Source organism: Ogataea parapolymorpha, chromosome VI (genome assembly GCF_000187245.1).
Source record: "Ogataea parapolymorpha DL-1 chromosome VI, whole genome shotgun sequence".
In the NCBI taxonomy this organism is placed as follows: domain Eukaryota; kingdom Fungi; phylum Ascomycota; class Pichiomycetes; order Pichiales; family Pichiaceae; genus Ogataea; species Ogataea parapolymorpha.
The window spans coordinates 680,171-706,011 of record NC_027861.1 but is presented as its reverse complement, the minus strand read 5'-3'; the positions used below and the strand labels follow the sequence as shown (position 1 = coordinate 706,011).

The following is a 25,841-nucleotide window of genomic DNA, read 5'->3' as shown; positions in this document are numbered from 1 at the left end:
CCATATTGGGTCATTTTTTTCCTGGTGATCTTTGGTCCGCTGGAAAATTGCACTCCGACGACATCCGTGCACGCCCAGGTTGCCGAGCCTAAGCAGTTTGTTAATCGCTTATGTCACCCCCTTAGCCGATAGTTTTATTTTTTATTTATCGCGTACCCACATAAACAATAACGAACGGCCGTGCACCTTTGCTTTTTGACCGGTTGAGCCACCCATGAACCCTCCACCACACTCAGTAGCCTCTCTACAGATGGCTCCTGTCTTAAAGCCTCCCTCTGACCCAGAGACAGTGAGTCTGACAGAGTCGCTTATATTGAAATTCCAACACGAGCTCAACAAAAGCGACGCACACGGCCATGACGACGCCGGCCAGTCTGCCAAGCGGCGCGTGCGGGACATAGTGCGACGGTCGCCGCGAAAACGCGCCGATCGGCCTTCTTCCAGAGCTCGATTCCAGTCTCTTTTCAGCAAGAAAAACAAGAAGAGCCACCAGGAACTATCTGAGGAATTGGGCGAGGATGAGCGCAGCACCCTGTTTTCGCATCCGTCGGCGAAAATTACGCTTTACGAGTTGTCGCGAATAAACGAGTCTGCGACCGACCAATTTCAGCCAGGACGAAGCGGGAACATTCTTGGCCATGGACAGTTTGAAATTTACCAGATTCAAAACAAGAGCATCACCTATTTGTCATGCGGCTCGGTTGTTTATCCGATCATGCCACGGCTCAAGGTGCTGAAAATCAGTGCAAGCTCGTTCATCATCCCATTGTACAACCCCGAGCGATATTGGAAGATCACGTTATTCACCGAGGATGCAGCAACCATAGCGCAACTGGACTCAGTTTTCAGGGGGATTTGCCATTTTTGTACCATGTGTGATCCACCGGATGCAGAGGAAGCGGCTGAGCAGCCAAGCGAACAGCCTGTTGAGGATAATGTGCCGTCCGAGCCGCTGAGTCCGTCGCATTCGATGTCCTCATTGAACTCAACAATAGCGTGTTTCAATTTGGGCAAAGACATCGAAACAAGCGAGGCCGATTTTTTGAAACACCCAACGCCGATCAAGCTAAAATCCGTGTCGTCGTCTTTGGACTCTGTTCTGGATCGGTTCCAGCTGGACTCTGACGAGGAGGACAAAGACGACAAACTGGAGAAGGCAACGACAGACGAGAACGAGTCTACAGTCAATTCCAGCACCATTATGTCTTTTGAAGGCGACGGCAGGGCTCGCACACTCAACAAAAGGTACTCGTTGACGTTCAAAGAGTGCGATGTCAGCATTTCAAGCTTGGACTTCGACATGGGTTTTTTGAAAGAGGAGGACGAAACCGGCGAGAAAAACGGAGCTAGCATCCTGAAGGGCTCGCGCTCGATGCAGCTTCTGAAGCCCGCTTCTGCCAGACCCTGGAGCACGCGAGTGTTTGGGTGGTGAGTCGATCGACGGGGCCGTCGCAAAAAATAATTATTCTTTATAGCATAGTGTACGCTTAGTGAACGATAGCATATTAGCCGCTTACGAGATGTCGACGGGGCTTTCTGGGTTGTCTAGAGCGTCTGGGTCTCCGGAGAACCTATCGACGCCCGGTTTCAAAGCAGCCTTGAAGACGGAGTCGGACACCAACACACCTGTGTTTGCTGCCATGGATCATTCCAGCTCGTTGAAAAAAGAGATCGATGAATACGAACAGCTCAACAACGAGGCACGCGCGCTGGAGGAATTGCGCAACATGGATCTGCTCCCGCTTTTGCTGGACTTGATTGAGAATCTCAAGGCAGGCAAGATTTCTCCGAAAGACTTCGACAACGCGGTAAGTATCAAGAGAATCGGTTTTCCCGACATCTAACCCTTCAGACAGGAAGAATCAAAACAAGGCTGAACAAGTTCAGGTCGCTGCTGAACCAAATAGAAGGCCTGGACGAGTCTACAGAGAGCCGGATCCAGAAGATGGAGGAGATGAAGAAACGGATCGGCGCGAAACAAGAGCTGTTGAAGCGGTTCAGTGAGGAGATTGAGGCGAAGTTCGGCACGGGTAGGCCAATCGCGGGCGATAAAATGGAAATAGACGAGTAGCCACAGGCCCCTGCGTTATGTAATATTGCAGGTGCACAGATGTTGGGGACGAACAATTTTCGTCAAATTTTTTTCCACTTGACGAATAATTCAGGTTGCTGAGAATCTTGTAAATACATAGGTATACAGAATGGCAGCACCACAAATGAGCATGGGCGAGCTCAGCAAGAGTCTGGCCCCGGTTCCGAATCTCGGCAATGCGCATGAGGAACAGAGAGACGGGTTTTGGTCATCGAACCCAATGTTCACCTTTGTCAACAACGTCGCCAGGTCTATTCAACAACACAGACAATCTTTGGACCTGATCAACCCTGGAACGATGGAGAACATCAACAAGGAGGTTGCTAAGGATGTGTTTTTGAACCAGATGCAATTCAGTGGACTGAGAGCCGACATCAGCAAGACTTTCGCCATGAACCCCATTTTCCAGGTCTCGCACGGTCTCTCGATCGGCGGCCAGCTCCCAGCATATTCTTTCACGGCCATGGTCGGTAACGAGAAGACTTTCTTCCAGGGTACCATTGACAACGAGTTCTCTCTGACAGGAAGATTCAACCACAGCTGGGACAAGCACAGCACCTCGAAGCTGACTTTCCAGCTGGCCCACGGCCAGCAGCCAATGTGCCAGATCGAGCACGACTACCAGGCCAACGACTTCTCTTTGAACTTCAAGACCCTGAATCCTAACTTTTTGGAAGACTCATACAAAGGTGTGATGGTTGGCTCCATTTTGCAGAGCATCACTCCAAAGCTGTCGCTCGGTATGGAATCGGTCTACTCCTCGCTCCAGCCAGGTGTTCCAGGTGACGCGGCTCTGTCGTTTGTCGGAAGATACAACGCTGGCGACTGGATTGCTTCTGCTCAGTTGCAGGCCCAAGGTGCCTTGGTGGCCTCTTTCTGGAGAAAGGTTGCCAAGAACGTCGAGGCCGGTATCGAAACCACTGTGCAAGCAGGCATGCAGCCAACTCTGAACGAGCTGATGCAGCCGGTTTACCAGACCGTCGTCGACGCAAACACCACCATTGGTGCCAAATACGAGTTCAGACAGTCTATCTATAGGGGCCAAGTGGACTCCAAGGGCCAGGTTTCGTTCATGCTCGAACATAGAGTCCTGCCAACGGTCGGACTGCTGTTTAGTGCCACCATCGACCAGATCAAGAACACAGCCAATATCGGCTGCGGTCTGTCTCTGGAGTTTGCTGGCTCTGAAGAAGTGATGATGATGCAAAACGGAATGATGGATGCCAATGGAAACCCAATCGAAGGTGCCCAGCTGGCATAAGAGACGTGTACATTGCCAAATACAGTATATAGGCCCGTAGTACTACAATAAATGAGCAAAAAAAATAATTTAAATAATTTCATACTGAATGCTTATATGGTTCATCACTTTTTGATCTGGTTCTGGATCTTCTCGGCAGCACCCTTGTAGTCCTTGTTTTGGAGGTCCTGGTACGCATCCGAGGCGGCCTGTTTGAGATTGTCCAGACGGCCACTGTCAGTCTTTCCCTCGTTTTTCACCGAGTTCTTCGCTTTGTCTGCAAATTCTTCTCCTTTTTGCATGTTGTGTAGTCAATTACCAAGAGCACCGTAGTGCCCTTATATACCCTCGTCTCCCATCTCCTCCCCTGACAGCAACGTCGCCACGCATGCTTGCTTGCAGCTACTCCAGTTTCTTGCGGTGTACGGGTGTGCGTCGCGATGGGTAAAGCCCGCCATTTTAATTGATAAACTCACTAACCAGCACAATAACTTCCTGTGCGTGTGCTATTGCGAATTTCACGCACTCTGCTTGCTATCTTTATGGCTTTCTATTGATCGTTTCATCCGACCACTATCTGCACAAAGCCACTTCCCACCATTTCCGGCCCGCATCAATCCTTTGAGCAAATCCCTCTACAGGACCTTGCATTTGATCGTGTTCCAGCACCACATCCCTACACCCAGAGCCGCGTCGCAGCTATGAAGTTCTCGCATTCGCTTCAGTTCAACGCTGTTCCCGAGTGGTCTTCGAAGTATATCAACTATTCTGGCCTCAAGAAGCTAATATACTCGCTCCAACGTGAATATGCCGAAACATTGAATTTTACGGATCCGGAAGCACTTCCGTTCACCGCTGTGGACGAGGAGTCGAGTCCGATCAATGTTTTTATTAAAGCTCTCGACAAAGAGGCCGCCAAAATCAACAGTTTTTTCCAGATCAAGGAGAAAGAGGCCCTGGCCAGCTACGAGAACCTGATCGACGAGGTGGAAGAGTTTGAACGCGAGTTTCCGCAGAATCTGGCCGACATAGAGCAGAGACACCGACTCAGACAAATTCTGGACTCCTTAAGGCCCGGCAAGTTCACCGATGAGACGCCTGCATCGGGGCCTGCTCCAGATATTGAGCCTGTAACTTCGCAGAATGCTCTGGGCAGTGCCAGCAACGAGGTTGCCTTCACGTCGCGCGAGCCAGACAAAAATTCAAGCGAGATGGCCCACCGCAGGTCGCAAATCCTTTTTGACGACGACGACTTCAACCTCAGCTTTTTGGAGGCTCTCAAGGTGGAAAAAAGAAAACCGTTGGCCGACATGTTTGTTCTTCTCTCGGAACTGAAAAGCTACGTTGAGCTCAACAAGATCGGTTTCGGCAAGGCCCTGAAAAAGTTCGATAAAACGTTGCACACGAAAATCAGGGACGAGTACATGGATAAGCTTGAAAATAGTCATGAGTACCACGTTTTCAGGCCAGAAGCCATGGATGAGCTCAACGTCCGTCTCGCGGGTATCATCAAGCTGTACTCGGTGTTCACGCACGGCAACGAGGAGCAGGCCAAGGACGAGCTCAAGTCCAACCTGAGAGAGTACATTGTCTGGGAACGAAACACAGTCTGGCGGAACATGATTGGCATGGAGCGGAAAGCCCAAGCAGCCAGGGTCCAGAAGCCGAACATGGTGGATTCAGTTATTGTTCCGGTGGAGAAAATTGATATTTATCTTGGAGCCGGACGCAAGATTAGCATTCCCACTCCTATTTTGACCGGTAACGGTCTCAAGGCGTTGTTGATCGCAATGGTCACAATCACGTTACTGATTTTCTCGCCATTACAGGACGAGCAGCAGAAAAACTGCTTTGCAGTGCTTGTGTGCGCTTCTCTACTCTGGGCAACAGAGGCCATTCCTCTTTTCACCACCTCTCTACTACTTCCATTTCTGATCGTGGTGCTGAGAACTCTGGTCGATCCCGACTCCGGTGAGCCTTTGCGAGCTGTAGACGCATCCAAGTTTATCTGTTCTGCCATGTGGTCGCCGATTATCATGCTTCTTCTGGGCGGCTTCACGCTGGCTGCCGCTCTCTCCAAGTACAATCTGGATAAAATAGCATGCACTTTTATTTTGTCAAAAGTGCCTCAAAAACCGGCCTACGTGCTGCTGTCGATCATGTGTGTGTCGACGGTTGTGTCGGCATTTATTTCCAACGTTGCGGCGCCAGTGCTCATGCTCTCTGTTATTCAGCCCGTGCTCAACACATTGCCCGAAGGCTCGCAGTTTGCAGAGGCCCTGGTGATCGGTATCGCGTTGGCGTCCAACGTTGCCGGAATGGCCAGTCCGATCGCCAGTCCGCAAAATGTGGTGGCGTTGCAGAGCATGGACCCAGCTCCTAATTGGCTGCAATGGTTTGCCGTGTCCGTTCCCGTGTGTACTTGCGGTCTGGTTCTGATATTCATCTACATTATGTTCATGATGGACTTCAGAGATGCCACCATCGTTCCTATCCGGTCGACAGATGAGAAGTTCGCCCATAAGCACTTCTATGTGCTCACTGTGTCTCTTGCCACAATCATTCTTTGGTGCGGAGCATCCTTTTTCGAACCAATCGTGGGAGACATGGGAATGATCGCGGTGGCCTCCATGGTGGCCTTCTACGCTCCGGGAATTCTGTCTCCAGATGACTTTAACAACTATCCATGGACAATTGTCATGCTTGCAATGGGAGGCCTTGCCCTAGGGAAGGCTGTCACTGTTTCTGGACTGCTGAGGACCATTGCCGAAGCAATCCAGGCCAAACTTGAAGGCTCGGCCCTGTTCACTGTTCTGTGTCTGTTTGGCATCATTGTGCTTGTCATGGCTACGTTTGTGTCGCATACGGTCGCAGCTCTCATTATCGTCCCACTAATAGCCGAAATCGGAAGATCTCTCCCAGATCCACATCCAAACTTGCTCATCATGGCCACCGCCCTGCTCTGCTCCTCCGCCATGGGGCTGCCCACGTCAGGCTTCCCCAACGTGACCGCCATTGGCCTCAGAGACAGTGTCGGCAACCCGTACCTGACTGTGTCCACGTTTATAAAAATTGGTGTTCCATCATCACTCTTCTGCTACGTCGTGGTGGTCTCGGTCGGGTACCTGGTGATGAAGCTACTGGATTTCTAAATAGATATATTTAATCTGTACCAAAATACCTGGCATCGATGAATCTCATGCTCATCCACCAGTCTGTGTCGTTGTCCTGTCCTTCTTTGGGTTCGACGGCAGATAGGTTTCCAACCACTACTTTCACATTGGGAAAGGCGTTCAGTATACGACGGAGCCCTGTTTCCGACGCAAGATATACCACAAGCACAATCTCTGACTCTTCCACACCGTGGTCGAGTATCACTTTGACAGCCATCGTGGCAGCGGCTCCAGATATCACCTGGGCGTCAAATAGCAGAACTTTGCAACCTGGAGAAAATTGAGGAAGTCTTTCAGTGTGCAGCTGCGGCTCGCCCGTCTGGGAGTCCGACTGAATCAAAACCTTGCCCACAATCGCCTCAGGAATGATTTTCCTGAGCGATCTCATGAAACAGTCTCCAGACTTGATGATATTAACTGCCACCACCTCCTGGGCCTGCACAACGCCGTCTGTGATTCTGTAGCCGCTGGGCGTAAATATGTCATTTGGTGCTGGAGAGTAATGGACGAGCTCCAACGCCTCGCTAATTAGCGTGCTCGCAATCCGGTCAAAGTAGAAAATAAAATCGTCGTTCGACGTTTCTCTGTTGAGAATTATACTTTTCATTCCAAGCAGCTGGTTAGTTTTGGGCAGAACCTTGATATTATTGTAATTGATAGGAGCAACCATTCTCCCCAGTCGCGCGAGGTGCGCAAGGTGCTCTTCTGATTTTTTTTGCAGCTGTTTCCGTATATGTTTGATGATCATGTCGATAGCTTTGGTATTGTCTGATCCATGTGGAATGACAATATCTGCGTTGTACATAGTTGGCTTCACAGAGGCAACAGAGCTGGGCTTGACAAATTTTTCCCACTGCTCGATGATACCCTCGATGTCTCTTTTCCTCTCCACGATGTCCCTTAAAAGCCTGCGACTGTAGCAAATGTCCAAATCTGTATCCACGTAGATTTTGGTATCCATGAGGGCAAGCACTTTTGGATCGTACAGTGAATAGATACCTTCCACTATGATGACGTTAGCTCCGTAGATGGATATCTTTTCTTCTGTTCTGTTGTGCAAGGCGAACGAGTACACTGGCACCTGTGTTTTTTTCCTTCTTTGAGAGAGATGATGCAATCATAAAACGCTTCCAGGTCGTAGGCTTCGGGAGTGTCAAAATCATACTCGTTTCGATAAGCGAGTTCTCGCTGCTCAGGAGTGAGCGGCTTGTAGAAATTATCCATTGAGAGAAGAACAGTCCATGGCTCGTTGATCTGCTCAATGATCTTCTGTGCCACGGTAGTTTTGCCTGATCCGGAGAATCCTGCCACTCCAATAATGTATGGCGATGTCCATGGAGGAATGTACTTGTTAGCCTGGAGATCTGTATGGGTTGCAGATTTGGAAGGCGGCTGTGAGGACAAGGGACTCATGCGAGGCAGCTAAAACAAAAAAATTGAAAAAAATCATTTAAATAAAATATAAAAAAATAAAATAAAATAAAATAAAATAAAATAAAACAAAAAATATATATTTCATGAGTGAGGTCAGGACCGGCAGATTCAAAAGGCGACGGAGAGAATTCGAGGAGGAGGATGAGCCGGTTGCCGAAAAAGAGAGTATTATGGAGAAAGTGGAGAACAAAGTGGAGGAAGAAACGGAGGTGGAATTGGACGATCTTGATGAGCTAAAACTAGGAAACAAAATCAAACTCAATGAGGAACCGGCTGATTTCAGCGAGCTGCGGCGGCTGGCACGTCAAGAATACCTCTCGAAACGAGAGGAGAAAAAAATCCTGCTTCTTCAGGCCGAGCTGCAGGACTTTGAGCGCGAAATAGAGCAGATCGGCTGGGATCGTCTGACTAGGAGGGAGCAGAATGAATACCAGTTCAAAAAGAAGATTTTCACAATGATTCAGGAGCGATGGGAAATAGAGCAAAATATGGAAAACCATTACCTGCTTCCCGATGATTATTTCACAGAAGATGGAAAGATAGATAAAAGACGGAAGCAGGACGCATTGCATTCTAAATACAACGACAACAAGGTGATCGACTGGGAGCAGGAGCAACTCAAAAAGGCTGTGCGAGATACCCGTCCAAAAGAGCAGGAATATGAGTTTGTGTTTGACGAGTCTCAAGCAGTCGATTTTGTGAGCGACGAGCAAGACCCCGAACAGAAACGGCTCCGTGAAATGATCGCCGAGGAGGAAGAACGCATCAAAACCATTGATGAAACGCGGAAATCTCTTCCGGTTTACCAGTACAGAGACGAGCTAATAAAAGCTGTTGAGGACCACCAGGTGCTCATCGTGGTTGGAGAGACTGGTTCTGGTAAAACAACGCAGCTGCCGCAATATTTGCATGAAGCAGGCTTCACCAAGGACGGCAAAAAAATTGGCTGCACACAGCCCCGGCGGGTGGCTGCCATGTCTGTTGCTGCGCGGGTGGCAGATGAGGTCGGCACGCCTTTGGGCGAGCAGGTTGGATACACGATCCGTTTTGAGGACAAGACCAGCGAGCGGACTGTACTCAAGTACATGACCGACGGTATGTTGCTGCGAGAGTTCCTTACCGACCCAGAGTTGCTCTCCTATTCTGTGATCATGATCGACGAGGCACACGAGCGTACGCTGCACACCGACGTGCTTCTCGGGCTGCTCAAGGACATCGTTTCCTACCGGAAGGACTTCAAGCTGTTGATTTCCTCGGCCACCATGAACGCGCATAAATTTAGTGATTTTTTTGACGGTGCTCCCATTTTCGACATCCCGGGAAGAAGATACCCCGTTGACATATACTACACGTCTCAGCCGGAAGCAAACTGTTTACATGCTGCCATTACCACCGTCTTCCAGATCCATCTCAAACAGGATCCTGGAGACATTCTGGTATTTTTAACGGGCCAGGACGAGATTGAGAGCATGGCAGACAATCTGGCCGAGACGTGTCTAAAACTAGGCGATCAGATTCCAGAAATGCTAATCTGTCCAATATACGCAAATCTGCCCTCAGACCAGCAACGCCGCATTTTTGAACCGACTCCAGAGGGTGCGCGCAAGGTGGTTCTGGCTACCAATATTGCAGAAACATCGCTGACTATCGACGGGATCGTCTACGTTGTGGACACCGGTTTTGTGAAGGAAAACGTTTTTAATCCAAGTACGGGCATGGAGAGCTTGGAGGTACGCCCGTGTTCGAGAGCATCTGCCGACCAGAGGGCAGGAAGAGCCGGAAGATTGGGTCCTGGAAAATGCTACCGTCTATACACGAAATGGTCGTACCTGAACGAGCTGGCGGCGAATCCGACGCCTGAGATTCTCCGAACAAACCTGGCGAGCGTTGTGCTGCTGCTGCTTTCTTTGGGTATCACAGACCTGCTGAATTTCGATTTTCTCGACCCTCCGTCCTCGGACGCTCTGATCAAAGGGCTGGAACTAATTTACGCGCTAGGAGGCCTGAACGAGAACGGCGAGCTCACGAGGATTGGCCGGCGGATGGCAGAGTTTCCGACGGAGCCGATGATGTCGAAGACGCTGCTCACGAGTGGCGAGCTGGGCTGCTGCAGCGAAGTGTTGTCGATCGTCGCGATGCTGCAGGAGGCAGGTTCTGTTTTCTACAGGCCCCGGGACAGAAAAGAGCAGGCAGACAAGGCCAAGCAGCAGTTCACCAAGACGCTGGGGGGCGATCATCTGACACTGCTGGAGGTGTGGAACCGGTTTGTTGAGAACGGGTACTCCGTGCAGTGGTGTCGGGACAATTTTGTACAATACAAGACTCTACAGAGGGTGCGCAACATTCGGGAGCAGCTGGAGCGTATGTGTGAGCGGATGGGGCTTTTGGACGAAAACCAGCCGGTTTTGGAACACGATCGATTGCTAGTGAACGTGCTGAAGAGCATTGTGGCTGGGTTTTTTGTCAACGCTGCGCAGCTGAGCCGGTCCGGCGACTCGTACCGGTCGATGAAAAAGAACCAGGCGGTGTGGATCCATCCGTCGTCGGTGCTGTTCGGCGTGAAGCCGCCGCCAAAACTGGTGATCTACCACGAGCTTGTGCTGACGAGCAAGGAGTTCATGAGGACCTGTGTGCCGATCCACGAAAAATGGCTGAAGGAGTATGCGGCACACTATTATGGAGATAAATATTAATTATTCATGTCATATATAAAAAATCTCTTCACAGTCGTCCGAGTATCAATTTTAGTGGAGTGACGTTAGCATTTAAAAAGGAGACGAGATTCCCGTTTGATGCCAATGCAAGTCGACTCTCTTTTTAACGGTGTTTCTGTGGTGGTGCTGTACGCCCCCACGAAGGCGCTCTTTTCCCAGACGGCCGCCTTCTACAAGGACGTGCTAGGGTTTGAAGTTTCGGACGAAACTAGCACTAGCTGCATCCTCAACACGCCTGCCAATTCCGAGGACAAGGGCACAATTGAGCTGCGACTCGATCCGGCAAAGTCCGTGGATGAGCAGACCGTTGCGGCGAATATCCGTAACCTGCTGACCCATGAACAGAAAGTCGACTGGAGAACGCTCCAGAGCTGTGTTTGCTATACCACGCACAGAATTGACTCTCTAATTGAGACTTTAGAGAAAAATAAGGTGGCCTATCAGGCCCGGCCAGGCAGTCTGGACCCGTATGAGGTGTACGTGGTGGACCCATTGGGCTCTGTGGTGGGCGTCACCGATATAGGCAACACCATTGGAACCAGCAACCACTCGCGGTACAAAGAAGCTGCGAACCGCATCACGCTGCTGGATTCGGCCAGCGTGGCCAACAAGGTCGCCTCCACCACGAAGAACATTGCTGTGATGACGTCCGGCGGAGACGCGCCAGGTATGAACGCCAACGTGAGGGCCATTATCCGTGCTGCCATCTACAAAGGATGCAAGGCGTTTGCCGTGTACGAGGGCTATTCGGGGCTGGTGAAAGGCGGACCGCAGTATATTCGCGAAATGCACTGGAATGATGTGCGTGGTTGGCTCGCTGAGGGCGGCACCAACATCGGAACGGCCAGATGCATGGAGTTCAAGGAGAGATGGGGCCGCTTGGCAGCGTGCAAAAATATGATTGAGGCCGGGATCGACGCGCTTGTGGTGTGCGGCGGTGACGGATCCTTGACGGGTGCAGACCTGTTCCGTGCCGAGTGGCCGTCGCTGATCGCGGAGCTGCACGAAAAGGGCGAGATCACGAGCCAGCAGTACGAGAACCACAAACATCTCAACATCTGCGGCACGGTCGGGTCGATCGACAACGACATGTCGTCGACCGACGCGACGATCGGCTGCTACTCGTCGCTGGCGCGCATCTGCGAGGCCATCGACTACATCGACGCTACGGCCAATTCGCACCAGAGAGCGTTTGTGATCGAGGTGATGGGTCGCCACTGCGGCTGGCTGGCTCTGATGGCGGGCATTGCGACCAGCGCAGACTACATTTTCATTCCGGAGAAGCCGTCGTCGCGCAAGGACTGGTCCGACCACATGTGTCAGATTGTGGCTGCGCACCGCGCGCGTGGCAAGCGGAAGACGATTGTGGTGGTTGCCGAGGGCGCGATTGCGTCGGACCTGACCCCGATCACGTGCGAGGACGTGAGAGACGTGCTGGTGGAGAGACTGAAGCTCGACACGCGGATCACGACGCTGGGTCACGTGCAGCGCGGCGGCAACGCTGTTGCGTACGACCGGCTGTTGGCGACGATGCAAGGAGTCGCGGCGGTGGACGCCGTTCTGGAAGGCACGCCCGAGACGCCGTCGCCGATGATTGCTGTGGTGGAGAACAAGATTGTGCGGAAGCCGCTGGTTGAGGCCGTCAAGCTGACCAAGTCGGTGGCCGAGGCGATCAACGCGAAGGATTTCGCCAAGGCGATCTCACTGCGTGACTCGGAGTTTGTGGAGCATCTGAACAACTTCATGGCGATGAACACTGCCGATTTCCGGCAGCCGTCGCTTCCTGTGGAGCAGCGCAAGAAAATTGCAATCATCAACGTGGGCGCGCCTGCTGGAGGCATGAACTCGGCCGTGTACTCGTTTGCGACGTATTGCATGTCGCGCGGCCACACGCCATACGCAATCAACAACGGATTTACAGGGCTTGCCCGGCACGACGCCGTGCACACGCTGGACTGGCTGCAGATCGAGGGATGGGCCTCGCTTGGCGGGTCAGAGATCGGCACGAACAGAAAGACACCCGAGGAAGCGGACTTGGGAATGGTTGCGTACGAGTTTGACAAGCACAAGTTTGACGGGCTGGTGCTTGTAGGCGGGTTCGAGGCGTTTGTGTCGCTGAACCAGCTCGAGAAAGCTCGGCAGTGGTTCCCTGCGTTCCGGATTCCGATGGTTTTAATTCCAGCCACCATTTCGAATAACGTTCCTGGTACAGAATACTCTCTTGGTTCCGACACGTGTCTGAACTCGCTGGTGGACTACTGCGACGCTATCAAGCAATCTGCTGCTGCCACCAGAAACAGATGTTTTGTGGTGGAGTGCCAGGGAGGTAACTCGGGCTACATTGCGTCCTTTGCACAGCTCTGTTGCGGGGCTACCGCGTCGTACGTGCCGGAAGAAGGCATGACGCTGAGTCAGCTGGCGCAGGATATCGAGACGCTGAAAGTGTCGTTTGCCAACGACCAAGGAAAGGCCAAGTCGGGTCGGTTGCTGCTGAAGAGCGAAAAGGCCTCGGACGTGCTCACGACGCAGACAATCGCTGACATCATCAATGCGGAGGCCAACCAGCGGTTCGACGCCAAGACGGCTATTCCGGGCCACGCGCAGCAGGGCGGCATTCCATCTGCGATCGACAGAACGAGGGCCGCACGGTTTGCAATCCAGGCGGTGCAGTTTGTCGAGAAAATGTACGACACGATTGCCGCCGCGGAGAACGAGTTCGGCGAGTTTGTGAACTCGCCGGCTGCGGCCCAGACGGCCTGTGTGCTGGGAGTTGAGCGGTCGCACCTCAAATTCACCTCTATTAGACAATTATACGACTACGAAACCGAGGAAGGCCGCAGAGTCCGCAAGAACATTTTCTGGCAGGACATCCGCGACATCAGCGACTTGCTGGTGGGCCGTGTTCGGGTGAATTGATACGATCAGGATAGTTTGTCCAGTAGTTGTAGAGTGGAAAAAAGTGGGTCGGGCCGCTTTGGACGAGCAAAGTGCACACTCATGTCGACCTCGTCCACGGCAGCGTCCAGCTTGCGCTCAGAAACGAGTCCGAGCACCAAGTCCAGCATTTCGGAGTCGGATATTTGCAGGCCCAGAATGCGGACAAGCGTGGCCAATTTGATTGTCCTGAACGTTTTCGAGGACGCTATTATGTTGTACTGGATGAGCAGCAGGACCGCTTCGTCCAGACGGTGCGACGGCACGATCTGGGAGACTATGTGGCGGTCTATGGGGAAGACCTGTTCGTTTTTCATGTTGGCGAGAAGGGTGCGAACGGTTTTGTCGACAGCAAACGGCTGGTTGTCCAACTGGCCCACAAGTTGTCGCAGGGCGTCCAGCTTTGTGTAGCCGTACGGAATTAGCAGCAAAGATTGGACGGCGAGCTGGAAGTTGCGCTCAAAGTCTGGCTTTGGGCCAGCAAAAAAGTCCAGCTGGGAGCTCAAATATGTCTCCAATAAATATGGCAATGCGGCAGCGTTTTTGTTCAGTCCAGCGAGGTACGCTCCGTAGAGGTATTTGAAGTTGCAAACGATGAGTGCGGCGGGGAACTGGTGTATTTCTTGTTCTGTGAGCTGTTCCAGAAGTTCCAAAGCGGCATCATAGACACTGTCGTCGGTTTGGCCGCACAAAAGCCTCAAATAATGGTATTCGAGCGCTAGAGGACGGTTCTCCGCAAAAAGAGCTGGCTGCAGCGAGTCCAGCAGATCATGGTCTGCGACGACTGCGATGTGCAGACGAATGGCACTGTTCACGAGTGGGGAGTCAAAGTGGCCGTCAGGAGCTCGCCGGTGGCAAAATATAAATCGTGCCACCTGTTCCAATTCTTGTTCGTTTGCGTGTTGGAGACGATGAGACATGGCAAAGAAATTAAATAATCAAATAATTCTGGCGATCTTTTTTCACCGCCCGAATCTCGTACTACATCGTTTAACTCGCCAAAAAAAATAAAAAAAATAAAACCATGAAGCTCGTCCATCTTGCACTTATTCCAATCGTTTCGTATATTGTCCTCAACCAGCTCTTCAGCACGTGGCTTCCAAGAAACTACATTTTCGACAAGACTGAGCTACAGCAGATCTGCGCCGACGCCGTCAAAACGCACCCAAACAACGCGACAGCCATCATGTACGCGGTGCAGGAGAAGATGTCCGAGGTGTACGGCGAGCAGGTCATCAACAAGCTCAATTTCGACGACTGGGTGTTCAACAACGCCGGCGGAGCCATGGGCCAGATGTTTATTCTGCACGCATCCATCTCGGAGTACGTGATTTTTTTCGGCACTGCCATTGGAACAGAGGGCCACACAGGTATCCATTTTGCGGATGATTACTTCACGATTTTGACTGGAGAGCAGCACGCTGCTTTCCCAGCCCAACTGGAGAAGTCCGTGTATTTGCCTGGAGACCAGCACCATATGGCCAAGGGCGAGTTTAAGCAGTATGCCATGCCACCAGGCTCTTTTGCGCTGGAGCTGGCGCAGGGCTGGATCCCAGCCATGCTTCCATTTGGGTTCCTTGATACGTTCAGCTCGACTTTGGACTTTGTGACTCTGTCCAGAACCATCTACTTCACAGGTAGGGACATGCTGAAGAACCTGTCCCACGGCAAATTTTAGGTAAATAGCTCATTAAAAAGGCTGAAATGGGATAAATCGGCTGCCACTACTGTATCATGTTCACTCCCATGCCCATGTGCCCCGTGTGCAGAAAGCCGCATATGCTCATGCAGGAACAAGGCAGTGAATTTGGGCATCGGTCGGAGAAACGGCATAGGGGCCGGAACTTCGAACGTTGCGGGACCGGTGCAGCGATGTTCGAATGCAGTTAGGGACTGGTTCTGGATCTGAGTCCAATGCTGCTGCGTGGTTTTTAGTGTGTCATGTACAGTTTTAAAATGTGCGACTAAGCGGTTGCATAGTTTAATGCAGTTCTCAAAACACTCAGTATAGTACATGCAGGTCTTGTCTATCGTGTACTGATGCCCTGCCGTATTGCGTTACAGAGCACAGTTTTGGGTCAATCAATAAGCACGAGGCACGCGGCTCTGTGGCGTCCCTTACTTGCCTCTCCGCAGGCTCCGATCCTCTGGAATATGCAGGTATCTCAGCGCTATTGTTCAATGCATCTTCGAGACGTTGCTACGTCGAAGTTTTAGAATTCGGATCTCCATCGGGGAATTGTCCACATAAACGCGTGTCCAAGCCTGCAATAGTCACGCTCGTCTGGGCCGGTGCTTTCCTTGGGGGTGTGCTTCTGGCGAGCGGTATTTGCGAGAGAACCACACAGTAAACAGCCACGACTCACCAAAACTTCCCCGTGATCGTGATCTCTCATACGCACGCCGTCCTGTATCGTGGGCATCCGCAAAACCTCGAAATCCTCCACATTACTGAACCGGGATCAAAAAAAAATAAACATACCCTTCTGGCCACGCGCACCTGCTGAACACTGAGCGATCAACTTCACGCCTCCAAATCATGTACATTGCTGTTCGGTTTCCGGGCGCTGAAAAGAAGAAAAAATTCTGTGCTGTGTGCAAAAAGTGCATATGAAATACCATAAGCTCGCACTGTCACTCACTGATTGCTCGATTTTGGCAACGACACGTACTTTCGATCCGCAGCCTTCACTCACATCTAAGCCAGGCGGTGACCGCCGAGTTGCGCTTGCGGATTAGAAATTGCATTGGACTAGCGTTGCCTCCTACTGAAAAAATACCTTTCACTTCTACTTGCCCAATGTCTAGCAACCATCTTCACCCTGACTAAGTCTGACTAAGAGCATTCCATTGCTCGACCAACATCATGTGCCAAGAGTATTGTTTAAAGGCCGAGCTGCACATAGTTGCCACCTTTGGCGGAAGGTGTTTTTTTTTTTTTAGTCTGCCAGGCGCATAATATTCATTTTCTGTAATAGTCCATTTCAGCCTCATCGCATAATTAGTTTTCCTACTGAGCGCAAAGAGATCGGGATCGCGAACTGTGTTCTGCTTCGTTATTCATGACATATATAAATTAGTGGTAGTTCATGTCCGCAGCCTCAATTGCAGGCGGCGGAGCTGTGAAAAGCGGCGGGTAGGAGTACACCGGGCCCCCTCGTAAAAATGGCCGGTAGTGGGGTGAAATAACCGGGTGAATTGGCTGTTGGGAGATGTAAAAAGCGCGCGGATGAGGTGGAATCATCGGATTAACTCTAGCAGATGCTGCCGGCGGAGCTTGAGGGCCGTACACAGGGGTCATGTCGGCCTGCAACGGGGATCTTGGACTGCCGCTCTTTGCACCATGTGGAGAGTTTGACATGATCGCGGTGGGTGTCTCGGAAGAGGCCTGGACTAGCTGCACAGTAGTGAACGTAGGAGTTTCGAAATTCTCAAACACTTGTTCCCAAAGCGATTCGTTGATCACCCAGTGAGGCATGTCCTGCGGCAGCGACTGCTGGTTGTGCTTACCGTTTTCCAAGTTGCGCACAAAGGCCGCCATTTTCTCGGCCATTTCTGGTCTGTTGCACAGTTTGTAGCACTCGGCGGCACGTGTGTAGGAGTCGATAGCGTCCTGCGACTGGTTCTCACATTTCTCGTACACCTGTCCAAGACCTTCCCACGCTAATGCGTTGGCCATTTGGTGGTTCTTGGGTGCGTTCTTGATCACTTGTGAGTATGCGTTCAGGGAGTCAGTGAGCTGGTTCAGCCTAAGGTACAAGCTGCCAATCGTCAGCCATGGGAGTGCGGATTGTGGTGCCAGGTTCAGAGAAACTTGTAGCGATTTGTATGCTTTTGTGGGTTCGTCCTGCAGGATGCATGCGCGTCCAAGCAGGTAATGGGAGAGGAAGGAGGGCTCAGACTCTCTATTTCTGATCTGTATCACCCGTTGCAAGAGATTCGTGGCGTTCTGAAGGTTGTCTGCCGAGGAATTCTGCTGTAAAAGAAAATGCGCCTGCAGCAGGAGGAGCATCGAGTCCTCGCCCACAGTGTCCAAACCTTTCAAGCATGTAGCCACAGCAGCGTTCAGGTCGCCAGCTTTCTCGTGAGACAAGGCCAAAAGCCCCCACATAAACCCATATTCCCTAAACTGGTCGTAAGGAGGCGGCGGGAGCGAGACGGCTGCGGTAAATTCCGATACCGCAAGATCTCTTTTGTTTTGTTTGTTGGCAATAGCCGCAAGCTCGAGGTGCGCCTTGCGCGCCATTTCTACAAGCTCGGGCGTTGTTGACGCCGCCCTAAGACAAAGATTGAAGCTCTCGGTGGCCTCGGGCAGCATGTTCATTCGGTGGGCCGTCTGGCCCAAAGTGAACCAGATGGAGGCAGTGGGCTGGGAGATCTCCAGCGTCGTGAGCAAGATGGAACGCGCCTTCTCAAGGTCTCCGAGAACAAAGTAGCAATTAGCTAAATCACGCCTGAGCTCTGGGTGGGTTCTGAGGGGCACAAAATGGTTGAAGGCTGAGTTGAGTATTTCGATGAGCTCGTGCACTTTATTGAAGTCTAGTTCGAAGAGCGGTCTGGAGAGCGTGGCGGTAGTGAGGCCGTGTAGAGCGTTGATATTGGCAGGGTCATATTTGAGAACGTTGTGATAACTGCGAGCAGCAATATCGTTCGCGTGGCGAATTTCCAAGGCCAAGTTCCCGCAAGCAAGCCAGGTATGGACAAACTCTTGCACCTCCGCTGGAAGCTGTGGGCTGCGAAAGCCAGTGTTGCCAGGCTGCTCTTGTTCGTTGGACCAAACGTACGCCATGGAGGGAGTATAATAATTGATGGGCAAGAATTTATTTTACAGAGCGTATCAACACGCTTTACTACCCCCAGTGCAATTGGTAAGGTCAGAATTCCATGCTGTATCATGCATGCGGGTTAAAATAGAGCATCAATAAGAAAATATTTTGTTATGCAATGCACAGCATAGACGAACGAAGTTGACAAAAAGGGCGCCAAAGACGCACAGCCGGTGTGTTTGACTCGATGTGTCAGGGGGGACGATCTTTGGTTTTGAAACATACGCATGGGCTGGTGCTAGTGAATGGGCTAACGTGAAAAGCCTTGCTTGTGGCCCCACTCTCATAACCGGAGCAAGCCGCCTTCCGTTCATGCTGGCCTGCTTTTCTGTCCCAACTTAAGCATCCATGCGCCACCTCGGTAACAGTGTATATCCTTGCGTTACTCAGCTATAAAAAATAAATCTGACTCTTGAGCGTAAAAAGAAACAACCTCCCTGCGATCACATCACCATACATGCTGCATTGGAGATGTAAGTCCGTGCAAGGCAATTTGACCTGACACAGCCGTATCCCGTCACAGCTTAGACTCCTTCACAAAACGGGCACCCTTTGCTATTTGCGCACACAGCGTGGGCAGACTGTGCGAAATCGCTTCCTTCTCGTCCGCGCTCAAACTCCCCAGAGATTTCACCTTTGCAACGCCTTCGGGTCCAAGGCTTATCGGAACCCCAAAAAATTCCACCTTGTGCATCATTTCGCGAACAAAGCAATCGTCGGCTTTTAGCCGCGAAACGTTTACAAAGGCAACCTCGTCCACAGTTTCCCCCGTACAAATCGCCCGTAAAATCCCACACAGGAAACGGTTTGCTGCAGCTGCCATCGACAATGTTGCTGATCCTTTACCCTGTTTGGCCTGCACGACCTCGTCTCCGGCGTACCGGACACGATTTACTAGGCCTTTGATTTGCTCGGGAGACAGCCGCAGGCGCCAATTCCCTAAAACAGGCACAATCGTCTCTCCGGAGTGTCCCCCGACAGTGTACACCTGGCCTTGCACATCCCACTCCCCGGTCAGCTCACCCAAAAACTGCTCCAGTCTCAGACTGTCCAATGTAGTTATGCCAAACAACCTTTCTGGATGGAAACAATTCTGGCTCCGCAGCTGCTCGGCTGCAATCGGGACGGTAGAGTTCACCGGGTTCGAAATGATTGCCAAGAACGCCTCCGGACAAATCTCGCCATAAACTTTCACCAGCTGCTGGACGATCGACGCGTTGATGTTGAATAAGTCGTCTCTGCTCATTCCAGGCTTTCTGGGAATTCCGGCGGGAATGACCACGACATTTGCATCTTGCAACGCCATTCGCAGCTGCGAGTCGTCTGTTTTCGACAACGGACAGAAATGCCTGATTTTCTGTCGAGTGGGAATATGCGATAGGTCGGTGGCCACTCCCACCGGGTCGACCACGTCGTAGAGCACAAGCTCATCAATGAGTGCGTTTGTCCGCAAAAGCAGACTTAGCGTCTGGCCAATGCCGCCACAGGCCCCAAGAACTACGAGCTTCATAAGAGAACGGTGCGATTCCACACGCTATATATACTTCTCCGCAAAATGCATGTGACTCGGGTGCTCTGTCGTGGTGCAAGGGTGTCTCATCTCTTGCGCACGTTCTTCCATTTGAAGACTGTTTTGCCGTCTTTCGTCTGCACCTTCTTCTTCTCACCCTTCTTCATCAGCTGTTTCTGCAGTTCCACCGTCGCCTGCAGCCTTTTCAGCTTCTCCTCGCGCTCCATGCGCTGCTCCAGCAGCCGCAGCTTCTTGAGCTTCTTGAGCTCGAGCTTGTGCTTTAAATATCCGTCTTGAGACAGTTCCGGCACGATGGCACCATCGGAGACGCCGTCGGCAAGTCCGCTGAGCTGCGACTTGCGCAGTCGATTTTCTCTTTTGCCCAAAAGACTGGCGTCTGTGTCAAAATACTGCACCGGATCAAACTGTTCCATCTGCTCTTCGGAGTCCACAAACACTGTATGTGATCCGGCTCCCTTGAAGCTGTCCAGATGCTTCATTTCCTTTTCGATCTTGCGCGCCTCGCTCTGTCTGGTCATGGTCAAGTAATTGGCGTCCTGTGTTTTGAGAAGCAACACCTCGTCGTTCGAGAGAACCTCGTTTTCACGTTCTGCTATCAGGATCCCGTCTTTGTCTGTTTTTCTGCGTGTCATAGAGTGGTAGTATTCGTCGTCATTGCGCAGCTTGGCCTTCTGTTTGAGAATTTTCAGCTGGGCTTGTTTTTTGTGATAGTCTGCCGCACGCAGCCGATAGTCCTTCTTCTTCTCCAGAAACCCAAATCGAGCCCTGTCCTGCGGCTGTGCCCGCTCTCTATGCTGTTTCTTCTGTACGTTGTGCACTAGCTTCACCATGATCTAAAACAAATTATTAGGATTTTTTTTGAAATTTTTTTGCATCTTTGCACCACGTAGCACGACATGACTGTGGTAATAGTGAAAGGGCAGCAGGCGGCAGGAGGTGACTGGAGGATCCTCTTTATAGTAAGACTACAATGAAAGCCGAAAAACTTTGATTTTTCGTGTTTCCTTGTTGTCAATGCTCAGCTACTTGGAGTTAAAATCCATCCTTAAAAATATTAATATTTAAATATGACCGTTTTTTCTTGTTTGCAAGAATGCCGTCAATTGGGCATCACCATAGACCAGGATTTGTACAGATCACTTTGGATGACGCTCGTCGCGGGACGACATTTGGCCGTGGCGAGCCCTGAGCCGTCCAAAACCGCCGAGACGATCAGCTACATCTGCAATCTCTGGGGATTCAAGGAACAAACAAGAATAATAAATCTAGAATCCGGCATATCATTTGAAGACCTCGCCCCACTTCTGCACAGCCAGCTGGCAGTGGTGGTGTTTGTTAGCCTGGAATTCACCGATAGCAAGTTCCAGCAGGAGCTAGCGTCATTTATTAATACACATCACGGCGGTCGACTCAGCATGGTATCTGTGATTGCCAATAAAAACAACATCGAGGTCAGCTTGAGACAGAGTCTGGAAAAGCTCATTTGGCTGCGCGAAGTGCACCGCGGTGAAGTTCCTGAGACAGATAATGCTCCCTCGTGCTCAGCCTCAGAAGAGCTCGAAAATTACCGATCCAGAGCCAAGAAGGTAAAGATTGTTCGTGAAATTAGAACCTACATTTACGACATCGTGGTCTTCACGCGCATGCACCGAATGGTGGTTGCCGGACTGCCAACCCAGACATGGAAAGATATGGAATTATTTGTTCAGATCTACGCTGCTATCCACGACATGGACTATGTGACACCTGCAATGGTCAAACTGGCCGCGGCCAAGGTGATCCCGTTGCACATCCGGATGGTCAGCAAGCCGGAAATGGAGCCGACTCTCCTCTACGGCAGCGACCCCAAACTTGTCCAGCAACTGGTAAATGTATGGGACGCAGATCTGGTCGTTGAGGACGTGCTCAACAATGTCCAGCCTCCAACTTAGACAAACTGGACTTTCCAGAACTTTAAACAGGAATCTGCCCCGCCGCTGACAAGCTCATTTTCGCCGATCCAGCTCACGCCTGCCACACCCTCCTTATGGGCGTTCAGCGCCTTGACGTTCTTCGCTGGCTTGTTGACCGAGTACACTATGATGTTGGTGTCCAGCGATCCAGAAACAACGTGGTCGTTGTCTGCGTTCCAGGAGAGAGAGTTGATTCTGGATGTATGGAATGCCCATCTGGTAGTCACCAAGGACAGGTCAGCCAGCCTGTAGCAGTGGATTTTACCGTTGACGTCTCCACAGGCCAAAAATTCCCCGTTCGGCGAGATTTTCGAGACAGACGGACGTGCACGCATCGGAGCCGCCGTTCCAACCAGCTTGAATTGTTTGTCGTACACATTGACGGCGAAAGTTGCCGCATTGGTCACGACAATGTACGCTGAAGACACAGCCACAGAACTTGGGCTGTAGTCCAGTCTGTGCCGCGCAACTTCTCTGCCCTGTGGGTCGAGCAAAATAAGCTCATCGTCGGTGATCACTGCGCCGAACTCGGCTCCAAAATCGGCCTGGATAGGTTGTTTCGACACCGTGGTGGTAGTGGCCAGTTTTCCAGAGTCTAGATGTTTTATTGCGTCGTCCCAGCCAACGGTGACAACGCCGTTTTCTATGTTTGCGATGTTGACGACCAAATTGGAGTGCGTCTGGCCCGTGACCAGATCGCCCGTCTTCGTCGCAAGGTCCCATTTCATGACTCTGCCGTCGTAGCTGCCCGAATAGACGATTCCGTCCACCACAGGAGACAGCGCCGTGATGGACTTTTGGTGGCCGTACACAATCCTAACGGGGGATTCGGACGAGTCGGCAAAATAGTACAAATCGCCGCTCAACGCGAGTCCGAGAACGTACTCGTTGGTGTTGACACAGCCGACAAACTGGTTTTCGAGCTTTTGCTCCAGCTGCCACGTTCTGGACGTTTCTCCGTCGACATTGGTCAATTTGATCGAGCCGTCCGCGGAACACGTGATGAAACTGTGCTCGTCAACCCAGTCGACGCCAAAAATGCCCGCCGAGTGCACACCTTCGATCTTGCGCACAAAATCGCCCGTCTTGCCATCATACACCACAATTAGACGGTCCGACCCGACACTGACGGCGTAGCTGCCGTCCTTGCTGAACTTGACGTCTCTGACAAAGTTGGTGTGGTGGCCGCGGACGGATTGCGCAAACTTGAACGGTGGTCCTTGCAAGAAAACCATTCCAGCGTCGTCCGAAACGGTCACTGCCCGGTACGGTCTGCACGGCCGAATACTCACGGCGTTGATGGGCGCGCTGTGGCCAGATATCTCGCCAACGGTGTTCCCTGAGTCAGCCGTGAAACAATGGCCGTACCGCTCTCGTCCATCGCCCACAGCAATAATCCTGCTGGAGTCTGCGTCCCATGCAAGGTCGTTGATCCGGCCGCTGATGATCGAATAGTCTCCTTTCACAATCAGCTCTTCCGAAACACAGTCCCAAACCTTCACGTTGCCACTCTCGTCGCCAGAAGCAACGTAAAAGCCCGATGGAGAGAACTTCGCCACCGTGGCGGGGTAGTTGTGGCCTCCAAACTGGATGCTCTCGTCTGGCTTAGACACCGATCGAATATACACGCATTTGCCGCTTGCGTAGACAATTCTATCAGACTTCGCGTCATACGACAAATGCACTGCTGTCGCGCGCGAAGTTGCCGGGCTTGCCGCAAATAGACCGATTTTTTCAAACGACATGAATTTAAGCACTTGTGCTACGGTGGTATAATTAAATATTTTATTTATATTTATTTACCGGTCGTGCACCGCTCATCCTGGTAGCACGCTGTTAAGCAGCGCATCGATCGACATCGTAGGCTGCGTCCGCTGGTCGTTGGCCGGTTTGGAAGTTGCCGAAACCTCTGGAACCGGCTTGATATCAAGCAGCTGCTCCAGACGACTACAAACTGCGTCGATTTCGGCCGTCTGCTCCCCTAGCTCTACCGGCGACCGGAACTCGCACTTCCTTCCAAACAGCTCCTCCACAAATCGGCTGTACTCTTCAGACATCTTCTCGGCCGTCTCAAAAAGTGTCTCGTAGCGATCGCCGATTTTTTGTGCTGCTTTTAGCTGTCGCAAATACACCTCCCGCATCAGGTGCGAAATATAGTGCAGTTTTGGCGAGTTCTGTCTCAACAGCCGACGCGTGGACTCGCTCACACGGAACATCGATGGGTCATCACCAAGCATTTCCTCTGTCGGAATAGGGAACGATTCTGGGTCGTTCAGTTCCACAAACCGGTGATCTTCCGGTTTTTTCAAGCTGCCCGGTCCGTCCAAATCCATCAGATCCACCAGCTGGCCCATCTCCTGCAACATCTGCTCACTTGGAAAATTCTCGCTGCCCAAATTATCCCCGCCATTGCTTTCAGCCACCCCGCTCAGCTTCGCAAACGTCGACAACCGCTCATCCTCGGCAAACGGAAGCGCGACCAGGGAAAACCCGTAATGGTCGGGCTCACCGTCCATCTCCTCCAGCTTGCGCTTGTCGCCCGTCTGCAGCTCGTGCTTGTACTTTGTAGCGTCCGTCAGCACGATGCACGGGCTCATTGCTGCCAAACGCGCGGTACCTGCGTTCCGCTTGACGTAGCGCACTATCGCCACCAAATCGTGCTCCAGCAGCGCCTGTGCAAGCATGTTGAACCCGAACTGGTCGCGCACTGAGCTGTTCTGGTTATTTAGCAGAATTTCGGCTTCTCCGTGGAAATACCACGGCGGAATACTTTTGCGACGCACAAATTGTAAAATGTCGAGCCCGGCATACGTGTTGATATTCAGCAGCTGCTTCAGCGACGAAGTGACCGGCACCGTCGACGAGCCGTAGCGATATGCCTCTTGGACCTCTGTCGCGTCCAGAAACCGCGGCTCTGTCGACTGGCTATCCGGTTCGAAGGTAACGTACTTGTCCGTGGTATGTTTGAGCTCGACCAGATGGCGAGTGTCCGAGTCGGGGTCTTGGTGGATGCCCATTTCGTGAGTAAACTGCATTTTCTGGCTCTTTGTTAGCGGATAAGCGTCAGCCTGGAATTTGACGGTCAGAGCATCGGAGACCGGATCGTAGTCACCAGCGTACAATTTCAGCTCTTTCTTGTCCAATCGGAGCGCTGACGCACAGTTCTTCAGGTCCAGACTGTACAAGTCGCACCCCATCCTGACCTCGCCCGTAAACAATCGCGCAGCACGGTATATTCGCACAGGCTCCTTTTCCCAGCGTAGCAGGTCGCGGAACTGCTCCAGGCCGCAGAAATATGACAGCGAGGCACGACCGTTGCTCTTCTGCAGCCGAGCCATCAGTTCGTCGATCTGGTCAAGATTGGCAGACACCACGTTGCTCTCGGCCTCTGTTTCGGCCATGCAGCTTACTATCGTAATTAGGGCGTTGTAGCCGATGGCAGCGGTGCTCACGAGCTCAGTGAGCTGATCCCAATTGGTTGGATTTTGCATATCTGACATGACATAGATGGTGTACTTCTCTTTTTTTGTCTTTTTCGGGTTCATCTCCATGATCTTCTGCAGAACGATGGCCAGTGACCGCGGCAAGTCTACCTCCAGCTCGTCCACAGGGTCTGCATTGATTCTGACAACGTCCTTCAATCGCGCCATGCGGTCCCAGTCGTAGTGCTCCGGGCCCTCAAGAACACAGTTGTTCCAGTTTCCGGGGCTGATCGTGTCCATAGGGTTATCTGTGTGTTTGTCATGGAGCTTGGCGATGCCAAAGAGATCGGTCTTCTTGCCACGCATGGCGCTGCGTAGAATCAGCCCAAGTGCCAAGTCTAAGCAGGCGTCCAATTTGGATGCCATGCTCGGCGACTGGTCGAAGACAAAGAAAGTGATTTCTTTCTCCATAAAAATAAAAAAATCAAGATAAATTAAATAAATTAGATAAAATAAAATATTT

General features: G+C 51.7%; 14 protein-coding genes across 14 annotated transcripts; 7 read left to right on the top strand and 7 right to left on the bottom strand.

Annotated features, from left to right (window-relative positions):
• Positions 1-214: 214 nt before the first annotated feature.
• Positions 215-1,432, top strand: HPODL_01512 (uncharacterized protein; the record flags this gene model as incomplete). The annotated part of the gene is made up of 1 exon (XM_014078023.1): positions 215-1,432. The coding sequence occupies one exon, from the start codon at positions 215-217 to the stop codon at positions 1,430-1,432; it is 1,218 nt and encodes a 405-aa protein (XP_013933498.1).
• Positions 1,433-1,520: 88 nt separating this feature from the next.
• On the top strand, positions 1,521-2,071 carry HPODL_01511 (uncharacterized protein; the record flags this gene model as incomplete). The annotated part of the gene is made up of 2 exons (XM_014078022.1): positions 1,521-1,808; positions 1,853-2,071. The coding sequence occupies 2 exons, from the start codon at positions 1,521-1,523 to the stop codon at positions 2,069-2,071; spliced, it is 507 nt and encodes a 168-aa protein (XP_013933497.1).
• Positions 2,072-2,201: 130 nt separating this feature from the next.
• On the top strand, positions 2,202-3,353 carry HPODL_01510 (Mitochondrial import receptor subunit TOM40; the record flags this gene model as incomplete). The annotated part of the gene is made up of 1 exon (XM_014078021.1): positions 2,202-3,353. One exon carries the CDS (start codon positions 2,202-2,204, stop codon positions 3,351-3,353), a length of 1,152 nt encoding a protein of 383 aa, XP_013933496.1.
• Positions 3,354-4,033: 680 nt separating this feature from the next.
• On the top strand, positions 4,034-6,484 carry HPODL_01509 (putative transporter C3B8.04c; the record flags this gene model as incomplete). The annotated part of the gene is made up of 1 exon (XM_014078020.1): positions 4,034-6,484. One exon carries the CDS (start codon positions 4,034-4,036, stop codon positions 6,482-6,484), a length of 2,451 nt encoding a protein of 816 aa, XP_013933495.1.
• Positions 6,485-6,494: 10 nt separating this feature from the next.
• Positions 6,495-7,918, bottom strand: HPODL_01508 (Uridine kinase; the record flags this gene model as incomplete). The annotated part of the gene is made up of 2 exons (XM_014078019.1): positions 6,495-7,602; positions 7,671-7,918. The coding sequence occupies 2 exons, from the start codon at positions 7,916-7,918 to the stop codon at positions 6,495-6,497; spliced, it is 1,356 nt and encodes a 451-aa protein (XP_013933494.1).
• Positions 7,919-8,022: 104 nt separating this feature from the next.
• HPODL_01507 (Pre-mRNA-splicing factor ATP-dependent RNA helicase-like protein cdc28) lies at positions 8,023-10,632 on the top strand (the record flags this gene model as incomplete). Its single annotated transcript, XM_014078018.1, has 1 exon — positions 8,023-10,632. The coding sequence occupies one exon, from the start codon at positions 8,023-8,025 to the stop codon at positions 10,630-10,632; it is 2,610 nt and encodes an 869-aa protein (XP_013933493.1).
• Positions 10,633-10,737: 105 nt separating this feature from the next.
• On the top strand, positions 10,738-13,569 carry HPODL_01506 (6-phosphofructokinase subunit beta; the record flags this gene model as incomplete). Its single annotated transcript, XM_014078017.1, has 1 exon — positions 10,738-13,569. One exon carries the CDS (start codon positions 10,738-10,740, stop codon positions 13,567-13,569), a length of 2,832 nt encoding a protein of 943 aa, XP_013933492.1.
• Positions 13,570-13,574: 5 nt separating this feature from the next.
• On the bottom strand, positions 13,575-14,507 carry HPODL_01505 (uncharacterized protein; the record flags this gene model as incomplete). The annotated part of the gene is made up of 1 exon (XM_014078016.1): positions 13,575-14,507. One exon carries the CDS (start codon positions 14,505-14,507, stop codon positions 13,575-13,577), a length of 933 nt encoding a protein of 310 aa, XP_013933491.1.
• A 104-nt stretch (positions 14,508-14,611) lies between these two features.
• HPODL_01504 (C-8 sterol isomerase) lies at positions 14,612-15,265 on the top strand (the record flags this gene model as incomplete). Its single annotated transcript, XM_014078015.1, has 1 exon — positions 14,612-15,265. One exon carries the CDS (start codon positions 14,612-14,614, stop codon positions 15,263-15,265), a length of 654 nt encoding a protein of 217 aa, XP_013933490.1.
• Positions 15,266-16,663: 1,398 nt separating this feature from the next.
• HPODL_01503 (uncharacterized protein) lies at positions 16,664-18,376 on the bottom strand (the record flags this gene model as incomplete). The annotated part of the gene is made up of 1 exon (XM_014078014.1): positions 16,664-18,376. One exon carries the CDS (start codon positions 18,374-18,376, stop codon positions 16,664-16,666), a length of 1,713 nt encoding a protein of 570 aa, XP_013933489.1.
• Positions 18,377-18,930: 554 nt separating this feature from the next.
• Positions 18,931-19,923, bottom strand: HPODL_01502 (Malate dehydrogenase, cytoplasmic; the record flags this gene model as incomplete). Its single annotated transcript, XM_014078013.1, has 1 exon — positions 18,931-19,923. One exon carries the CDS (start codon positions 19,921-19,923, stop codon positions 18,931-18,933), a length of 993 nt encoding a protein of 330 aa, XP_013933488.1.
• Positions 19,924-20,009: 86 nt separating this feature from the next.
• HPODL_01501 (U3 small nucleolar RNA-associated protein 11) lies at positions 20,010-20,774 on the bottom strand (the record flags this gene model as incomplete). Its single annotated transcript, XM_014078012.1, has 1 exon — positions 20,010-20,774. The coding sequence occupies one exon, from the start codon at positions 20,772-20,774 to the stop codon at positions 20,010-20,012; it is 765 nt and encodes a 254-aa protein (XP_013933487.1).
• A 1,097-nt stretch (positions 20,775-21,871) lies between these two features.
• On the bottom strand, positions 21,872-23,641 carry HPODL_01500 (Actin-interacting protein; the record flags this gene model as incomplete). The annotated part of the gene is made up of 1 exon (XM_014078011.1): positions 21,872-23,641. One exon carries the CDS (start codon positions 23,639-23,641, stop codon positions 21,872-21,874), a length of 1,770 nt encoding a protein of 589 aa, XP_013933486.1.
• A 72-nt stretch (positions 23,642-23,713) lies between these two features.
• HPODL_01499 (ATP-dependent DNA helicase 2 subunit 2) lies at positions 23,714-25,789 on the bottom strand (the record flags this gene model as incomplete). The annotated part of the gene is made up of 1 exon (XM_014078010.1): positions 23,714-25,789. One exon carries the CDS (start codon positions 25,787-25,789, stop codon positions 23,714-23,716), a length of 2,076 nt encoding a protein of 691 aa, XP_013933485.1.
• Positions 25,790-25,841: the final 52 nt, after the last annotated feature.